Source organism: Mobula birostris, chromosome 5, assembly GCF_030028105.1.
Source record: "Mobula birostris isolate sMobBir1 chromosome 5, sMobBir1.hap1, whole genome shotgun sequence".
In the NCBI taxonomy this organism is placed as follows: Eukaryota; Metazoa; Chordata; class Chondrichthyes; order Myliobatiformes; family Myliobatidae; genus Mobula; species Mobula birostris.
The window spans coordinates 164,322,603-164,343,693 of NC_092374.1; the positions used below are offsets into that span (position 1 = coordinate 164,322,603).

General features: G+C 43.4%; 1 protein-coding gene across 1 annotated transcript; it reads left to right on the forward strand.

The window, feature by feature from the left end:
• Positions 1–546: 546 nt before the first annotated feature.
• Positions 547–8,509, forward strand: LOC140198012 (protocadherin-9). Its single transcript, XM_072258805.1, has 2 exons — positions 547–4,301; positions 7,336–8,509. The coding sequence occupies exons 1-2, from the start codon at positions 1,275–1,277 to the stop codon at positions 7,384–7,386; spliced, it is 3,078 nt and encodes a 1,025-aa protein (XP_072114906.1). The 5' UTR covers positions 547–1,274; the 3' UTR covers positions 7,387–8,509.
• Positions 8,510–21,091: the final 12,582 nt, after the last annotated feature.

Here is a 21,091-nt window from a genome sequence, read left to right on the forward strand (position 1 = left end):
CATCAATGAGTGAAATCAGAGCCAATGCGATATCTCAAATTAGTAGCAACCACACGATTCCCCCCCCCAAAAAAAAACTCACCGGCACATGTTTACTTAGATCGATGCATAGTTTGTCCGTTTGCATCGGTGTTATTTACTTAAATATCCCATTTGTGTGTGCGTGTGTTTCATTTCTCGAAACTCGGGATAAATTATTTCACCCAGAGAATGCAGTTTGCATTTCTTAAAGACTGTATCGCTTGCAAGCACGCTGCTTAGTGTGTGTTCTGTTAGCATGTAATAAAACCCTCTTTGGGTCTGATGCTAGCTTGGCGCAGGTTTTACTGCCTGGGACCACTGAATGACATCAGCTTTTTGGCTTATTAGGAATTCTGCTCAACTTTCAAGGCTGCACTCTTGATTGGCAGCAACCGGCTCCAATGGCCGGCTTCCGTCGTCCTTCAGCTGACTGGAGGCGAGAAGCCAATGAACGTCGGGCCCGGAGGCGGGATCAAGGGAGCTTATACACACTTGGGCTCATTGAGAGTTAGGGAGAAGATTTAGTGGAGAGACGTGAATGCGGGAGAGAGGAGAAGGATCGGAGGAGACTGTCTGCAACAGGGGAAAAAAGGATGCAAACTCCTGCCTCTTGCAACTTGTTCCGTCCTTAGTAATTTGCATCTGCATTTCAAACGAAAAAAAAAGAAATCTGGAATTAAGCTGCAGAAGGTGATTAGTATTTAAGAAAATTGGGATTTAAAACGAAAAGGTTCAAGAAATGCATCTTCTGCATCTGGGTGTAGTGTTCGCAACTTCTGATGCAATGCAAACTGTCGCAACAGTGGGATAGCTGCAAATATTTCCTCCCCGCCGACTGCTCAAGACTATGGCTGTGATTTTTTTTTAAATTGGGGGAAAAATAAGAAGAATAAAGCCAAATGGTTATCCTCATGCGGCCGGGTCCTTCTAAGAAGATTCTGCAGGCTGCTTATCCTGGTTGGCAGTTGGATTCAACCTCTCGACAGTTTTGTGCACTGTGCATTCTGAATACTGCACCGAGGAGAATTTAAGTGGTTAACCCTCTGCAGCAATCTTCGCTCGCTGGTAAATAAATACGGTAGGGCTAAAAGAGAGAACTTGTTTGCAAAACCGATGGGAGGGGATTGCCACGGAGGGTAGCTGAGCCTCCTGTTATTTTTTTCCCGTAATAGTGTAGGTGTGGAGGGGATAGGGTCTGGGGGGGGGTTACAAATACCGTTGGTGTAATCTGGCTCTGCATATTTCCCGGAATTATGGACATGCGGGATTTTTACCTGTTCCTGGCACTGGTCGGTTGCCTGACCGTGGATTCCGCTCTGGCTCAGGAGCTGGTCTACACCATTCAGGAGGAGATGCCCGAGAATATCTTGCTGGGCAGCATCCCGCGGGATCTGAACATTTCTCGGTTTAATGCGGCCACGGGGGCGAGCGCCAACCTCATCTACAGGCTGGTCTCCAAGGCTGGGGAGGTTCCCCTGCTCCGGGTGTCCAGCGGCACCGGCGAGATCTTCACCACAGCCAACCGGGTGGACCGCGAGAAGCTGTGCGCGGGCACTTACACCGACACCGACTGCTTCTTCGAGGTGGAGGTCGTCATCCTGCCCAACGACCACTTCAGACTAGTCAAGATCAAGGTGGTGGTGCGGGACGTCAACGACAATGCGCCCATGTTCCCGTCTCCCGTGATCAACATCTCCATCCCAGAGAACACCCTGGTCAACAGCCGCTTCCCGGTGCCTTCTGCCACTGACCCGGACACAGGCAGCAACGGGGTGCAACGTTACCAGCTCCTCAACGGCCAAGGGGCTTATGGCTTGGACGTGGTGGAGAGTCCTGAGGGTGAGAAGTGGCCCCAGCTGATTGTCCAGCGCAGTCTGGACCGGGAGCAGAAGGACACCTATGTGATGAAGATCAAGGTGGAGGATGGGGGAAGTCCGCAGAGGTCCAGCACCGCCATCTTGCAGGTGACAGTCACGGATGTCAATGACAACCGGCCGGTGTTCAAGGAGAGCCAGCTGGAGGTCCGTCTGCCGGAGAACGCGCCCCTGGGCACCTCGGTCATCCAGCTCCATGCCACTGACGCCGACGTGGGCTCCAATGCCCAGATCCTCTACCTCTTCAGCCCACAGGTCTCGCCGTCGGTCCGGAGGCACTTCGCCCTCAACGCCACGGCTGGCCTCATCACGGTGCAGAGGGCTCTGGACCGTGAGGAGACGTCCCTGCACAAGATGACGGTGCTGGCCACTGACGGCAGTTCCACCCCTGCCAGGGCCACTGTCACCGTGAATGTCACTGATGTTAACGACAACCCCCCCACCATCGACATCCGCTACATCATTAGCCCCATCAATGGGACCGTCTACCTGTCTGAGAAGGATCCAGTCAACACCAAGATTGCCCTGATCACTGTGTCGGACAAGGACACGGATGTGAACGGGAAAGTGGTTTGCTACATCGAGAAGGAGGTGCCCTTTCACCTCAAGGCTGTGTACGACAACCAGTACCTTTTGGAGACCTCTGCCTTGTTGGACTATGAGAGCACAAGAGACTACAGTTTCAGGATAGTGGCTTCGGACTCGGGCAAACCCAGCCTGAACCAAAGTGCGCTGGTCCGAGTGAGGCTGGAAGACGAGAATGACAACCCCCCGGTTTTTAGCCAGCCGGTCATCGAACTCTCTGTGGCTGAAAACAACCACCGTGGGCTCTACCTCACCACCATCAGCGCCACCGACGAGGACAGTGGAAAAAATGCTGAAATCGTCTACCAGCTGGGTCCCAATGCCTCTTCCTTCGACCTGGACCGCAAGACTGGGGTGCTGACTGCCTCCAGGGTTTTTGACAGGGAAGAGCAGGAGCGTTACATCTTCACCGTGACCGCCAGGGACAGTGGCAACCCCCCTCTCCAGAGCCAGGCGGCTGTCATTGTCACCGTGCTGGACGAAAATGACAACAATCCCAAGTTCACCCATAACCACTTCCAGTTCTTTGTGTCTGAGAACTTGCCGAAGTACAGCACCGTGGGGGTCATCACAGTGACGGATGCAGATGCCGGGGAGAATGCGGAAGTGATGGCTTCGGTCGTTGGTGACAACGACAACTTCATCTTAGACCCAGTGAGCGGCGTTATAAGATCCAATGTGTCCTTTGACAGGGAACTGCAGAGCTCGTACACATTTGAAGTCAAGGCGATAGACAGGGGCAGACCTGTCCGTACCTCCATTGCCAAAGTCACCATCAATGTCATAGATGTCAATGATAACAGCCCAGTTGTAATCTATCCACCATCAAACACTTCGTTCAAACTGGTGCCTCTTTCAGCCATTCCTGGATCAGTGGTGGCAGAGGTGTTTGCGGTGGATGTTGACACGGGGATGAACGCAGAACTCAAGTACAGCATCGTCAGTGGAAATAGCAAGGGCTTGTTCAGAATCGATCCGGTGACAGGCAACATTACTCTGGAGGAGAAGCCAACTGTGGCAGATCAAGGTTTGCATCGCCTGGTGGTGAACATTAGTGATTTGGGGTATCCTAAACCCTTGCACACCCTGGTCCTTGTCTACTTGTATGTGAATGACACAGTAAGTAATGCCAGTTACATCAATGAACTCATAAGAAGAACGATGGAGACTCCTTTGGATAAGAACATCGGGGACAGTACCCAGCCCTGGCAGAATGAGGACTATCTCACCATCATGATTGCCATTGTCGCGGGGGCAATGGTGGTGATTGTGGTCATTTTTGTTACAGTGCTGGTGCGTTGCCGGCAGTCGAGGTTCAAAGCCACACAGAGGAGTAAGCAAGGTGCAGAGTGGATGTCCCCAAACCAAGAGAGCAAGCAGAACAAGAAGAAAAAGAGAAAGAAAAGAAAGTCCCCTAAGAGCTCTCTCCTCAACTTTGTTACTATTGAAGAATCCAAACCTGATGACCCTGCCCACGAGCCCATCAATGGGGCGATTACTATTCCAGCCGAGCTGGAGGAGCAGACTATAGGACGGTTTGACTGGAGCACCACACCACCATCAACCTTTAAGCCAGGTAGCCCAGACCTAGCACGGCATTACAAGTCAGGATCGCCGCAGCCCTCTTTTCATCTAAAGCCAGACACTCCAGTTTCTGCAAAAAAGCACCATGTGATTCAGGAGCTTCCTTTGGACAACACCTTCGTTGGGGGCTGCGATACCTTGTCCAAGCGATCCTCTACCAGCTCGGACCACTTCAGTGCATCAGAGTGTAGTTCCCAAGGTGGCTTCAAGACAAAGGGCCCATTGCACACCAGACAGGTAACTGAGGGTTTTTATTGGTCTTTCAGCACCAGCTTTCAATATTGCAATTTTCCAGTAACATCAAAGGTAAAACTTAACTCTTAGCAACTACCCTGCGAGATGTGGTCACCCACAAACCTTTATATTGCAGTAAGCTAACATTTTGTTGCCCAAAGACGTGAGAACGTGGCAAAATGATTTCCTTTTCATGCAAACTGATTTTGTTTGGGCTCATTTCCTTCCTGCTGTTAAAGATACGTATTCTAGGTGATTTTGGGTTGCAGATAAACAAATCAGGAAAGTGATTTGGATGGCCTGTAGATGGCACTGGAACACTTTCTGCTAATCAGTGGCAGATTGCCAACTGCGGTCCAAACAGTGGGGGAGGGTGAGGAGGAAGAGGTTGTTGTTTGCTGGTGATTATACTGGAAAGGACCAGATAGTTGCAGTTCGATTTGTTATTTGCAAATGCCCAGTACTCTGTCCATGATTTTGCTTTGTGGTGAACTATGGAATGCCATTGATTTACCAGTGTGTAGTAAGGATGTGTGAATAAGATGAAGCACTATAAATTAAATGCTTCATGTTTGGAAGATCACCCCCCATCTAATTATTATTCACAATTCCAAATAGAAGCCTGGTATTATTTACTAAAATAGACTTAAGTCTTGATGTCAAAACCCTTGTGAATTATTGTGTCTCTAATTTCCAAGTGTTTGATTTGTGATGGAACGAAAGTATCCACTACTACTTTAATCAGTCTTAACTTCTTTGGTGCAGGGGATGTCTATATACAAACGTACTATTGCTTTTCTTTTCATACTATTGTGCCTTTGAATTTGCGACTTGATTAATTTGAGAATTAGGGAGGTACAGTATGAGAAACTGATTTTTCCAAATTAATTTAAAATACAATTACTGCTAATGTAATAAAACTCTGCAGTGCCATTAAAATGCCAGCACCAGGAGCAGTGGCTGTTGAGATTTCTGCCAGTCACTGAGTGTCTGTACAAGGCATTCATTCTCATTGTGTAAAGAATATATAGAAGACATGATGTTTGAGTAAGAAAGAAGAGCTTGTAGTTGGGGTCAGTTTTGTGTTTGTGAATGTATGTGGTAATATCTTCGCAGTTTTTCAGACTATGATTACTCAATTCTTTTTCTCGACTGGATTTTATTCTTTCCTCGCATAAGATTTTTTAAAAATTTTTGCAAACCTCAAGATGCCATAGAGGTTTTTCACTTGGGTCATCAAGATTCAGGAATCCAGATAGTAGGACCTTATTCTAGATCTCTGGGTTTTTCACTCTGGGCTGTTTTTCAAACAGGTTGCCAGCAAAACAAAAAAAAAACAGCTTGCCATGCCCTCTGGATTTGCGAACGTTTTGCTTCTCATTTGAGATTTGCTGCTTTGTCCCCACTGAAATCTCCATGGCCTCCACGTCAGGAGATTGCAATGCTACCTGGTATCTTAGTCAGTAATGAGATGGTGGAGATGCTAATTCCAAATGAGAGGTGTTTTAATTTCCATTTTCAAAATACTATTATTTGCTTTTTAATGAAGTATGTGATGTTTCGGAGAAGCTACTCTGAAGCATGCACAGGGCATAACTTGATAAATGTAGTACCAGTTATTAAGTAGATTTTACTGATATTATAATGAACACATCACACTTAGCTTTACTAAGCTGGTCAGTATCTTCTGTGTAATTTTTGGGTAATATACTACAAATTCAGGCTTGCAATTTAATTCTCACATTTTATTGCACTCTCTAATGATACATGCTGAGTTCTGAAGAAGGTAGTACCTATATGACTGCCTAAAAGCAGCCATGTATACTAATATATTACTTTGGAGGAAGGTGGAAGATTTTTTTTAAAATGTGGTAGCTGGGGCTGCTTTAATCCAATGACATTTATGATATTAAAGGTAAAGCATAAATATTACTGAAGCCCTGTTCTTTCTTACAAATAATAAATTGAATCATATCTCGCCTGCCGGTTCAGTTCCTAGTTCAGAAAGATTATTTCTGATTAAATTTTGCACTTAAATCAAGTTTCTGGACAACTTGGACTGCGTCGAACACTGTGTTGCAGTGCATTGCAGAGTTAGAACTTAAGAATTTTTAATTAAGTGCATTTTATTGCGCATTGGACTGTGTTAGGAACTAATTGGACCACATTTCCTTGCCTTACAGAAATGTTCAGGTGAGTCCTAATCTGACAGGCTAATTTCGTGTTGATGACTCTGATCAGTAAAGTTCTGACATGTTAGCTGTATACAAAGACATGGCACAAAATTAGAGTAACAAACTCAGCCAGTTAATTGCTTTCCACGGTCACCGAATTTGGTAGGGTTACCTCTATGTTTGTCTACCAGAACAATAGACAAGACATGAGCCGGTAGATTTAGTTGCAACTAATTTAAGAGTCCATGATTTCAAATACAAAACTTCATTGATATTAAGATACTTAAATCTGGAATTACTTCTGCTTTCTCTGGAAAAACAATGGGAGTGTATTGATCTCGGGGGATGCTTCATAGAATCTAATACTACTTGACTTTCCATTCTATCACCTATTCAACTTTTTTGCTTAGATTTTGAGCTCCCATTAGCAAGTAAGAGAGAGTGAGACACTAATAGTGTACGACACCACAAGGATAATGGGTTAAAGCCTTTGCATCGTCCTGTTTGCCAGCCAGTTGTACAATTAGTCCCAATTCAGAGGGTATAAGTAACCATCAGCAGAATTGGTTGCCAGTTGCATTAATGTACGATTCCCAGGGCTCAGTTCTGTGATGGAAAACAGGTGGATTCAAAATTATGAATTTCAGAAGGATTCTTGGTGTAACCCTCATCCAGTTAGTTTCACTAGTTAAATCAGTGCATGCAACAGACGAATGTATGGGTTGAGATTTCTGAATATCTGCTTCTTTTGACTTCCACAGTAAGTTTTATTTTTAAGTTGGATGAGGCTTGTTTTATTTTTCATTGTTGAATGACAAACTAATTCTATAATTAGAGTAATATTGGGCTCTATTCTTTTCCAGAATCCTGCACAGTATTCCCAAAAGTATGAGATGGAAACTTATTATGGTTAAACCCTGAGCAAAAGTCAGTTCTCAAAAGGGTTAAGATGCTTCTCATCCAACGCTTGCACATGCAGAAATTCACCAAGTGCACACTTAAAATTGTCGGAGAAATTCTGGGCCAATATGTTGAAGCGGTTTATACTTAAGCATAGTGCTCATGGTTATGGCATGGCCGTGATTTGAACATTGCCTCCTTTAAACAGGGATTTACACAGCAGAGGAAAAACAGTGAACGGTCTCTCATGTGTTAAGCTATGGGACAGTTAATTGGGACGTCTCTCTTATTGTGGAAGTCCTTGAGACAACAACTTGATGCCTGACGTGTTTAAATTGCAACTAATGGGCTTAGGAGAGAGAATATGAGAATTTCAGCCTTCTGCCAAAATTCTCTTTAAGTTGCTGCATTTCTAGTGTAGGCTCAGAACAGAATCTACATTGCCATGACCTTAGTGAATGCAGCAAAATGTTCAGTATGGATTCACCTACACAGTTGGCTGTGTTCCCATGTTGTTGAGAGTAAAATCACCTGACAAGATTTCATATTAGTCACAAAAATATTATGGTGCTAAATATTATGTGTGTTGTTAAAACTGTGGCCCTTGTCATATCAAGGAAAAACAGCCTATTAAAATCTCCTCCCTCACTGAGGGAATTCGCTAAGTTGGGGATTATGTCCCTTACAGACTCCTGGAATTGGGAGTGAAATGAAAGGGTCACTGAAGCTTTTTGGAAGCATGTCCAAAGAGAAAGTAAGGAGATGAGAAAGGGCTGCTGCTTTTAAAATGGCAGGCTACCGAAATTGCCCTCCAATCCTTGCTCTAGGGTATTTTGAGCTGGTCTTTCCTTTAATCCGTATCGCAGCACGGCTGGAAAAGTCTTTGCGGGAGGATTTATCAGTAACCAGACACCAGACATTTTACTGCATTTGAAAGCACTAGTCTTCTGGGACTTGCTGAGAAGGGTCAGATAGTCATGTTAGTGCTGGAAAGGGTGAATTTATAAATATTATAATACAGTATTTGCAGAGACATTGGCTTGAATCACTATGTACATTTAAATATATCCAGTTATACTCTATTTATTTTGCTGTTTTTATCATTGTATTTAAAAACTGTATGTTGATATTGTGGTTGCAGATTATTGTACTAAATAAAATATAGCCTGATTATTAAATTAATTTCATACCATTGTGTAATTTTTAATTTTGTGTATGTTTTTTGTCCCTGTTTATCCATTTGTTTCTGTCTCTGACTGTAGAGTTTTATTTTCCTTGGTTTTTTGCACTTAGATCAACAATCTAATTTTCTTTTGTTTTTCACTCTATTATAGTCTTCATAGCTACATAGACTCTGAAAGTGAGTATTAAGTTTGTGACCTGGTAATTCTTCAGTGCTTAGCTTAACAATTTTCTTTTGTGTGTGTGTGTGTGTGTGTGTGTGTGTGTGTGTGTATGTATGTGTGTGTGCGTGTGTGTGTATGTATATATATATTGGCACTGCTTTACGGTCTGAACTGTTTGGTTCAGTAAATTGGGAATACTTTGGTCTGATAGGTAGAATAATGTAACACCATTCATTAACCATTTTGAATAGCAGAAAGCAGGTTTGTTTTGGCAAATGAAGAGCTGTTGAATTGCAGTCGTTGTTATAAAGTCAGAAATGGATTTCTTGGTTTTCACATTTGACTCCCAAGCACCAGTCAGAAAGAACATAAAATATACAACACAGAAACAGGCCCATTTTTCCACAATGGTCTGGTGAGCCAGTTAAACTAATCAATGCATACCTGATCCTTTCTGTCGACACTATGTCCATATCCCTGAATTCCCTGTACATTCATGTACCTATCTAACAGCCTGTTAAATACTTCCATTATATTTGTCTCACTGCCACCACTAACGGTGTACTCCATGTACTCACCACTCTCTGTATTAAAACTTGCCCTTCACATTTCCTTTGAACTTAGCCACTCTTCTATTAAATGCAGGCCATCAAATTCCATCCCTGGGAGTTAAAGGCACTAACCATCTCCTCTATCCATGCCTCTCAGTATCTTATAAGCTTCCTCAGATTCTGCTGCTCCAGAGAAGACACGTCCAAGTTTGTCCAACTTCTGTGTGTGTGTGTGTGTGTGTGTGTGTGTGTGTGTGTGTGTGTGTGTGTGTGTGTGTGTATATATATATATATAGCACCTGCTTTCAAATCCGGGCAGCATCCTGGTGATGGGGGACAGAGCACGTGAGGGAAGAGTAACCACCAGCCATCTTGTCTCTGTGATTGAGCAAGTGAATTTGCTCAGTGTTCACACCCCTGCTCGGCTCGCCCCAAATTCCAGGTTATGTGTGGTTTGTGGGGAGGGAGGGGGAGTAGCGAATGCACACCTTGCGGAAGATGTCTGCAGTCCCACGGTAGCAGGCAAATTCATCCCTATCTATCTTTTCAGTCTCCTGTACGTGTGTTCATTTGTATGATGGGGCACCCATAAGTTGGGCATTGGTAACTTGGGGTGAAAGTGTAATGCTGTGCGATCTCTTGCTTGCCTCTCAAGAGTGAAAATGTGTTCTTGGTTAAACAGTCATCCACTGTTGCACTGGAAGGCCATGTACTTATTTGTAACCATGTTTCTTCTGCAACTTGAAACTGAACTTTCTGACTTGGAGGCAAGATCACTGTCCCACAGCCAACACCTATCCAAGAAATAACACTTGCTTCATAAGCACACAATATGAGATTTTGTTGGTGTGTGGAACGTCAGACGTTGGAGCCAACTGCCGTTGAGGGCGTTGTATAAACTAACAGATATTAAACATGGTGGCATCTGAATTTTATCACTTAGATGCTGCGTTTGCACATCATTCGTAAGCAGGATTTGTAGGAGGATTGTAATAAAAACAATAAACAGTAGGGAGGGGAGCTAACATAGAACAATAAGGAGATGGGTAACGCAGTGACATATGATTTTATGTCTTTATTAGTTATAAAATTAGCACATCAACAATTATTTTAGACTCCCTAAGTGTTGCAGTTCTCCTGACAATGTGCCGCTTAAAAGGTGCTAAATCACTTCCTGATCACATTCAGTGCACCGGATGAATGCATCCCACAGGAGACCACAGAGGTCATTTATGTGTTAACTCTTTGTTTAAGTCCTCCAATTAGAACGTAGAACGCTACTGTACAGGGATAGTTTACTCGGGTCACATCATTGTGCTAAACTAGTTAAACACTCTACTAAATTAATTCCCTCAACCTGCGCAAAACCCATATACCACCCATTCTCTTTTTTTTGGTGGGAGCGTCTGTGTGCGTCCATGCGTGTGCGATGTTGACGGGACGATGTCTTTTTCACACCTTTACAAGGCGCGGAACGAGAGAGAGAGAGAGAGAGAGAGAGACTGTGTGGCGCGCCACTCCTCGCACAGACATTTCGCAGTATTTTTCCCTTTATTTTACGAGATTGAGTCGCGATCTCGACAATCAACCGGGCATGGATGGAAAGTGTACTTGGGAGCGGCTCTGACTGGGTTCAGACCAGGGAACCTCCGCTCCAGAATGCGGCTATTCTCAACACATTCATATGCTTCTCCAAGAGCCGCTTTAATTCCTCGACTGTATTTGCCTTGATTGCTACCTATGGCAGCTCATTCCAGGCTTTCTCCACTCTCCCAGGCAAAAATAACACTTGCCCTGCATGTCTCCTTTGAATGTACCCCTCACCTTAATGTATGCTGGGTGAATAACAATTAGTCTCATTCCCCACTGCACAAAGCAGTGTACCCAATCTAAATATTCAATGTCTCTACGGGAGTATAATGGCTCCAGGAGTGAGGTATTGCACTAACTCTCTTTGCTACAATCCAATTTTTAGGATTGTTAGCTAATTGTACTAAATTTCTTGCTGGTAATTGCGTTTTGTGTGTCAGCCAAATGATTTCGCTTTTAGTTTTTACTGCCCTGTTGAGATTGTAGTTCATTCAACAACTCAAACAAATAAATGTTGGCTATTTTTGGTTGCAAGGATCATTCTGATTTTAGCATAACATAGGCAACCATTCATACCTGGATCTTGGACTGCAGAGTGGTTAATTATATTAAAATTCAGTGCTGGATCTGTACCATCATCATCAGAGCCAGAATACATTATTACATGTATGAAATTCCCAAATGTTTGGATGGTTGCTTGTGTGTTACATTTTTGCCATACTTGCTCGGAAAAGTTTTGTCAGAAGCTACAGTATATTCCAAGTAGAACATAAAACTGTACAGCATGGCTATAGTAAGAGGCTCTTTCCCAACCAACCAAGTCTACTGGCAAAATATTGCTCTCATCGCAATCAGAATCAGATTTATTATTACTGATATATGTAGTCGTGAAATTTGTTTTGGGGCAGCAATACAATGCAATATATAAAATATACTACAAATTTTAATTAGATATATAAAGTAAGTAGTGCCAACAGAGAGCAAAAACAAAATAGTGTTATTGTTGGTGAACAACAGGAATTCTGCAGATGCTGGAAATTCAAGCAACACACATCAAAGTTGCTGGTGAACGCAGCAGGCCAGGCAGCATCTCTAGGAAGAGGTTCAGTTGACGTTTCAGGCCGAGACCCTGACGTTGTTCACCAGCAACTTTGACTTGTGTTATTGTTGGTGAGTTCATTGTCCATTCAGAAATCTGATGTCGGAGGGGAAGAAGCCTAGCCTAACGTGTTGAGTGTGTGTCTTTGGGCTCCTGCATCACCTTCTTGATTGTAGTGATGAGAAGGGGGCCTGGCCTAGTTGTTGGGGTCCTTAAAGATGGATGCCACCTTTTTCCTGTCGTCAACTTTTGAAGATGTCCTCGATGGTGGGGAGGCTAGTTCCCATGAAGGAGGTGTGATCACAAGCCACTGGGGTGGTGGCAGTTCTCTGGAGCTGGAGTGGGGGTGGGGAGGGCCCTATCATTGCTGTTGGTTTCGTTGTTATAAACAAGATCAACACTTTTTGCTTAAACTGGCTACCACGAGAGGGCACAGTTTTACGGTGCTTGGAAGCAGGGTCAGAGGAGATGTCAGGGGTAAGCCTTTTTTACCCAGAGAGTGGTGAGTGCGTGGAATGGGCTGCCAGCGATGGTGGTGGAGGCAGATAGGATCTTTTAAGAGACTCTGGATAGGTACATGGAGCTTAGAAAAATAGAGGGCTATGGATAACCCTAGGTAAATTCTAAAGTAAGTACATGTTTGGCACAGCATTGTGGGCTGAATTGCCTGTATTCTGCTGTAGGTTTTCTATGTTTCTATGAAATGCATCTTCTCTCAGAGGAAGTTCCGTAAACTGGTTCTACGTCTCTGCTTAGCATGGTACAAACAAGCTCTGGTTCAAGGGAATATATTTTTCCGGCCCCTGCCAGACATAGGTTCAATAAGCTATCAGTTCATAGTTCATCGATGTCTGTGTTTTAAGGACAGAATCACATGTGTCTCCTTTTTGGGAGTATTATAGATGCAAGCACAATATACCTTTCTCAGGGAAAAGCCATAAACTGAAATTAGATACTTGATCTCAGTCTAAACTGTTTCATCACAACTTCAAGAATTGCATATAGTATTGTCTTAGTTAAAAATAGATTAGTATCTCATTACACTGCCAGCTTCCATTGTCTTGGCTGCTGTTTGAATCATTCCAGAGTATTTTCAATTAATGAAAAGGAAGAAAAGAAATTTATTTTGTTAACATCAGACAGATAAGAAAACCAAGTGTTATTTAACAGCAGGGGTGAGATAGCAAGAGAATGTCTCTCATCTGGTGATTTTTTGTTTATACTGTTACGTAGATGGCACCACAAAGGAATGAGATCAGTTCCAGGCTCACTGATAAAGCATTTGGGAATACACACTTGTTTACAGAACTTTTAACTGGGCACCCGGAAAGGGGAGAAGAGCAAGGAGAATGGTGATGTTAAGAATTGTTATTTCCTGTGTCCAGGGAACATGAGGAGATTTTAAAAAATGTAGATTAAGTTGTAGGAAATTGACTTTAAGAGGTCATGGAAAGAGTTGAATTATGTCTCATAATATGCATCTTGTCACATATATTGTCTAATGTGTTCGTTCACTAAGTTACTGTCCCTTTAATTCCTGGTGTGAAAACAAGTCAGCACCATCTGATACTTGAATTGAGCTGAATTGAATTGAATTGAATTGACTTTATTACTTATATCCTTCAAATACATGAGGAGTAAAAATCTTTACATTATGTCTCCATTCAAATGTGCAATGTGCAATTATGGTAATTTATAATAAATATGTACAACTGGATAGTCAATATAAAAGAAATGCAGTATCATCAGCATGTATTAAAGCAGTCTGATGGCCTGTTGCAAGAAGCTGTCTCGAGCCTGTTAGCCCTGGCTTTTATGTTGCGGTATCGTTTCCCAGATGGTAGCTTGTACCATCCAATGGACTTGTAGCTGCAAGTCCGATAGTTGGATCTTAAACCAGGGATTATAGATCATTGTTACTTCATGGTTGGGTACTGATGGTCCAAACTGTAACCGGGAAGTTGTCCGTGATGGATGTCACTGTTCTGCTGGGTGGGAGTTTAGCATCGGTGACAATCTCTTTGTAATGCTGAGAGATAGACAAATCCTTTCTCACCACTGAAGGAGTGGACTTTAGAACATAGAGCATTACAGCACAGAAACCAGGCTTTTCAGCCCATGATATTGTGCAGAGCTAATTGAATTAGTAATTAATCACCTAACTAAACTAATCCCTTCTGTTTATGCTATGCCCATATCCCTCCATTCTGTGCACAACCATGTGCCTAACTATGAGCCTTTTATGTGTCTCAATCATGTTTGCCTCTGGCACCACCCTGGGCAATGCATTCCAGGTACCCGCCACACTCCATGTTTCAGGAAAAAAAGCATGACCAGCATATCTCATTTGACCTTATCCCCTTATCTTAACTGCTTGCCCTCTAATGTTAGATATTAGACACAATAATGAACAAACATACTGGCTCCCTATCTATGAGGTAGACCTATAAACATTTATGGTCTGCCCTCAACCTCAGCCACTCCAGAGATAGTAACACAAGTTTGTCGAACCTTTCGCACACCACTCCAGTCCCATAGCGTCCTGGTTAATCTCTTCTGGACCCCTTCCAAAGCCTCCACATCCTCCTTACAATGAGGTGACTTGAACTGACTGCAGTTCTCCCGCTATGGCCCAGCTAGGGTTCTGTAAAGCTGCAACATAAATTCCTCACTCTTGAACTGAGTGCCTTGAATCATAAAGGTAAGCATGCCCTCAGCCCTTTTTCCACCTTGTCAACCTGGGCACCTGGGCCACCACTTTCAGGGAGCTGCCCACTTGGACCCCAAGTCCACTTGCTAAATGTTACCTGCTATAATACAACGTGTGCCTTGATCAGGGCAGCAGGGTTTGTATTGTTATTGCTTCCGAAGAAGCGGAACAAGTGGAGAGCATTGTGCCAAGAGGTAGGAGATAGAAGGAGCCTTGTGTCTGGGTATTTGATGAGGGCTGACTTTGTCTGTCCTTAGATAAGAACATAAGCATTGAATTTTCTGGTGCCCCAGTGGCTTCTCTGTGTCCTCCATGTAGAGTAGAGTTTAGAGATAAAGACCAGTCCTGTGAACCAGTGGGTAGGCGCTGAAAGCTCTGCAACGTGCAGGAAGCCCCCTTGTCTGTGCACCTCTTCATTCATTACCCTGACTCTCAGTAGTGGCCGGCTTTCAATATCCACTTTCCGTTACTAGCCAGCACAAGCAATATGTCACACTCTTTCAGGTCCAGGAACTTGTTAGGCTGCCTCAGTTCACTTCACCAATTCCAGACATACGTGCAGGCTTGACAGAATCTGACATTTGGGGTCCTCAATAGCCCGTTAGCGTAACAGCTGCTGGTTCGGTTTACTGCCAGCCTTTCAACTGTTCTGCATTGAAAGACCTGCACAGACCCTGTGCAGTGAATTGAATGCATAGTGCAAACTGTGTGTGGCGAATTAAAATGCCTGCTGTAAATGGTGCGGCTGTAATTAAAATGTGCAGCCTGAACCATGTGTCCATAATTAACATGCATGGTGTAACCACATGTAGAGAATTAAAATACATGGTGTAAGCCGTGCGTAATGAATTAAAATGTATCATGTAAACAGCGTGTAGTGAATTGTGTTGTGTTAATGGAACACATTTGATTAAATAGACAATGTAAATCGTGTATGGTGATCTAGGCTGAATAACAACCACTAATGTTCTGTGCACTAAACATCCTAAGTCATGAGCATTATTGAGAGAGGGAGAGAATTATGAAGGAATTTCAGAGTTTAAGGCCAGGCTAACTACAGATGTGTTTGCTGGGGAGGGACCATGAAGCTGGGAATGCATAAGCAGGAGTTTTAGAGTCACAAACAGGGTAATATCTGCTGATGCTGGAAACCCAAAGCAACACACACAAAGTGCGGCAGGAACTCCGCAGGCCGGCCAGGCAGCATCTATGGAAAAGAGTAAACAGTTGACGTTATGGGCTGAGACTCTTCCTTAGGTCTGGAAAGGAAGACAAGTCGGAGTAAGAAGGTGGGTGGAGGGGAGAAAGAAGTACAAGGTGGTAGATGATAAATGAAATTGGGAGGAATCAACTTCCCAGCCCTTTACTTCATCCCCCCCCCCCACCCGGTTTCACCTATCACCTCCAACCTTGTACTTCTTCCTCCCCTCCCTCACCTTATTCTGACTCCTTCACCCTTCCTTTCCAGTCCAGATGAAGGGACTCGGCCTGAAATGTTGACTTGCTGAGCTCCCCCAGCGTTCTGTGTGTAGTTGTTTACGAGTTTTAGAGTCACAGGGTAATACGGCACAGGAACAGACCCTTCGGCCCAACTCATCCATACTGATCATGGTGCCCACCAAAGGAGTCTCATTTGGCCCATATCCCAAATGTGGGTCTGAAAACTCAAGTGATGTGTGAACAGGGCTCTCTCTGTGTATTAGGCCAGGGCATCAGTTTTGCATGTGCTCAAGCTTATGTAAAATAGCCAATAGGAAGCCATGCTTAAGTAATTTTCAATGAATTACAATAAGCCACATGCACGCTTGTGAATTAAAGGAAACAATGTAAATCATCTGCAGTGACTAAAAAGAACAACATAATGCATTAACTCTGGATTTTTGTGATTGGTCCTTTGCAACACCACATCTAAAGGAACATCCTGGGTAGGGTGACACTCATAGAACCTAGAACAGTGCAAGACACTACAGGCCCTTCTGTCCAGCATGTTGTGCTCATCTATATAACCATACTCCGTGATCAATCCCTCCTACACAGCCCACAACTTTCCATTTTTCTTACATCTTGGTGCCTATATAAGAGTCTCAATGAAATAATTCAGAAGATGAGTAGCTCGGGTGGTTGATGGCTGAATTGACGTGTTCTCTGGTCTTGGCAATTTACTTGCAAACGTCTTGTCACCACGTGAGGAGACATTGTCAGTGCGCCATTGATTGTGGCATATCCTCCGAATGCTTGGCCTTTATATACTTTACAATCGCCTGATTGGGACGTCACTTCATTAAGTATATAGACCTCAATCCTATTTATGAGCCGATGCGGGCAAAATTCCAGACTGCAACGCTCGAAGTTCACCACACCACCAGTCAGCGACGAGAATTCCTCCCCGCTTGACAAATGAGTTTCTGAAATGATGTCCAATCAGCTGATTGATAAGTATGTAAAGGCCAAGCATTCAGAGCACACCCCACAATTAGCAGCGCACTGATGATGTCTCTTGGCATGGTGATGAAATGTTTGCAAGTAGATTGCCAAGACTGGAGAACAACTCAACCTAACTAGTCTCAATGACACTATCATATCATGCTCTACCAACACCCACAGCAGTGTAATCTAGGCAACCACTACTCTCAATGTGAAAAAAAAACTTTCTCTGACATCTCCCCTCAAACCAGGAGTTCCCAACCTCTCTAATGCCGTGGACTAATACCATTAAGCATGGACCCCAGGTTGTCAACCCCTGCCTTAAACTTTACTCCACTCCACCTCAGTGCATGTCCTCTGGTATTGGCCTTCGCCGCCCTGGAAAAAAGAAACCGCTGGCTGTCAATTCTACCTGTGCCACACCACCTGTCATTCTTGATGTCGAGGACAAGTTTCTATAGTTCAATAGTTCCACTTAATATCAGAGAATGCAAACAATTTACAACTTGAAATTCTTGCTCTCCACAGACATCCACAGAACAGAAGAAAAATGCCAAAGAATGAATGACAAAGAAAAGTGTTAGAACCTCAAGGCCCCCCTCCCCCTCACACACACAAGCAGCGGCAGAAGCATCAACTCTCCCCCTCCCACCACTCGCCACGCAAGCAATAGTAAAGCCCCCAAAGAGACCGTGATCTACATTCGATCAAAAACTACAGTCCCATATGCCACAGGTGCTCATTCCCATTCATTCATTCTCTCTCTCTCTCTCTCTCCCTCTCTCTCTCTCTCTCTCTCTCTCTCTCTCTCTCTCTCTCTCTCTCTCTCTCTCTCTCTCTCTCCCCCCCTCCCTCTCCCCCCCTTCCACATATCTCAGTGCAAATTAAACACAGATACAGATATAATGACACCTACTGAACCATCCGAAATGGAACTAATAATCAACAGTACTATGAAAAGTTTATGTATTGAAGGTAGCTGGGTACACTGGGGCGTTGCATGGCTTTGAAGTCTGAAGCAAAAAATTGGACTTGAGGAGAAGATGAGATTCTGCTTTTTTGGCCTGAATTCGAAGTAAGAAAGGCACAATTAAAAGAGCTCAGATGCAGGTTGATACTTCTGTGGCGCTGCAGTAAAATGAGATGGAAGTTTTGGAAATGGTAAACTAATCAGGTTTTTAAACTGATGCTGTACAAATGGGAGAACAGAGCAGAAAAGATGGAATGGAAGTTTTCAGGTCAAAGGGAGATTGATCTGGGAGCCCACTTGATTTGTCTCCCTATTTTAAGCAATGAGATGCGTTTCATATACTGTACAACCCCTGCTACCGTGAAAGACCAGAATTCTGCAGCTCATCAGTTTTGGGAACGGTGGAGCTGCAGGGAGAGGGAGGAGACTGTTCCGGCCAGTTTGCCAGCTGGTACTCCTTTTTTAAAATGGGCAGTGACAGGGCAGTTTCTCTGTTGCTGTGTAATCACTGGATGCCTCCACTATAGTATGATGTTTGTTCTAGTGTGTCTCCTGGTATATTCCACACTGGGAGATCAGATCCCAACACATTGCTGTAAAGAATAGGTCAGGCAGTCAGATAACGGTTTTGATTACTGATGAAGCAACAGTTATAGCTGGGAGCTGTTTTACAAAAAGGTCCTCCTGTTTCAGAAAGCGCATGTGTATGCAAACACACACACACACACACACACACACACACACACACACACACACACACACACACACACACACACACACGAATTTCAAGTGTGAAAGACAGAAGCCTGGGAGATTTGTGCTGCCCCCCTTGTGCTGCAGGAGATGCCTACCAGTGTAGCAAATGTTGGAGGAGCTCGGCAAGTCAGGCATCATCTATCGTCTATGGATGGAAATGGACAGTTGACATTTTGGGCCAAGACCCTTCATCGGAACTGGAAAGAAAGAGGGCAGAAGCCAGCATAAAAGGGGGTGGGTCGGAGGGAGGGATCTGGTGAGTGATAGGTGAATCCAGCTGAAGGGAGAAGGTTAGCAGATGGTGAGGTTTCGGGAATGATGTAAGAAGCTGGGAAGTGATAGATTGAAGAGGCAAAGAGTTGAGGAAGATGGAATCTGATAGGCGAGAGATGGACAGTTGGCAGGACAGAAGAGAGCACCAGCGGCTTCTAGTTATGCCAGCTCTGGGCAGCAGCATCATTTCCTTTGAGAAACACAGGTAGGTCACAGAATTGACATAGAAGCAAATGCTGGTCTAATTTTATGTCACAACAGAACAACAGATTCCCACTCATTTAAGAACTAACCTCAATGCTCATCACATTTGTTTACCCTGAGTCACCAAACTGGTTATTTTCAGTTTGAGTAAGCCACTGTCAAGTCCTGTGAGTACAAGAGACAAACAATGTGGCTTTGTCATGGAAATATGAAGAAATGATTTTGTCTAAAGAGGACAATAAAAAGACTTTTAAAGAGTCTTTTTTAAAAGTAAAATGACATAAGTGCTATGATCAGAAGCAATTAGGCACCAACGTAATGTGCATACTTACCAATCTGTCTGGACTTATTGTGTTTAACAGCAATAAACACAATAGTTACAATAATAGCATAGGTAAATCAATTGATCATAAGCTTAAAATAGCACTGATGCTGTTTTGTTCTGCAAGATTTGTAATGCATTTCAGTCATCAAGGTTTTATTTGAGTATTGTTCATGCCAATGTACTTGAGTGTCCAAGGATTAAACTGTTGATAAAGAGAGTAGAAGTTGGAGTGCTTCAATATTTGGGTAAGGCAGTAACAGAATTTGTACCATGAGTTCCTCCTGTTGAGTTGCCTTCCACTTAAAGTTCTGTTACTGGGCTTATTAAGTTTAACTTCCACTAAAGGTCTTAGGAACTAAAATTTAATACTTGTGGTAAAAAAAATAGTGAAATTAATCACTCATCCCTTTAATGGTGGCTTGTAAATGCACGCCATCTGGGAAGCTATCTGCTTTCCGTACCCAGTTTGGTGTTTATGGATCTCCAAACTTACCAATCAAGTTGACTCTTAATTGCCTCAGTTTAGGACAATAAGGGCTGGGTAACAAATGCTTGCATTACCAGTGATGTCCACACACCATGAATGAATAAGTAGAGAAAATAATCAATATACCAAATTATGCAGTTTTTAGCATCATTTATATAGTAGGGTGTGTGTGCAAAGGACAATTTTCAGGAAGTGTTTCTTCACACTGATAAAGGTCAGTATTGGGAATAGGCTTAATATTTGCCTTTGGTGATTAGTCATGTGCCTGGTCTCTCAAGTTTCCATGGAAGCAGCATGTCAATGCTCAACAAGCCCATCCTGGGGCAGCTGGAGAGACAAACATGTTCAAAGTTCAAAGTAAATTTATTCTCAAAGTGCATATATGTCACTATATACAACCTGGAGATTTATTTTCTTGTGGGCATGCTCAATAAATCTTTGGAATAATAACCATTATAGAATCTATGAATCAATGTTTTGATCACTTTGCTTGCTGCCCTCCCATTGAGTTGCCTTCCACTTCAAGTGTATATGTTTTTATCCACTGTTTTCCCTACACCTTTCAAATATGCACATTTCCACTTGGATGTCTTGGCCTCATGGGAAATGGCAATCGGGTCTGAGCTAACCTGACTGGTTGTTTTTCTCTTGTCTTTGGGATTATTAGCAAGTTCCTCCACACAATACAGTAAAAGAGGCAATCTTTTTTTTATATAAGGTCCATATTTCAGCTTTAATGGGCTGAAAAATAACAGTTTATTCACAAAGCAACCAGTTTTTGGCTACATCATTCCCGTTAATCTGTTCTACTTCAGGGGTCAAAACTCCAGTAGTGTATATTGTCCTCAACAACATTTCCAATGACCACACTAATGGAAGAAAAATATTCTTAATATTCTTACAGCAGTCAGCGGAAAGGTACCTTTGTACCTTTCATTATTTTGATTAGCCTGAAATTGTTGACCTTCCATTACCTTATCTTCA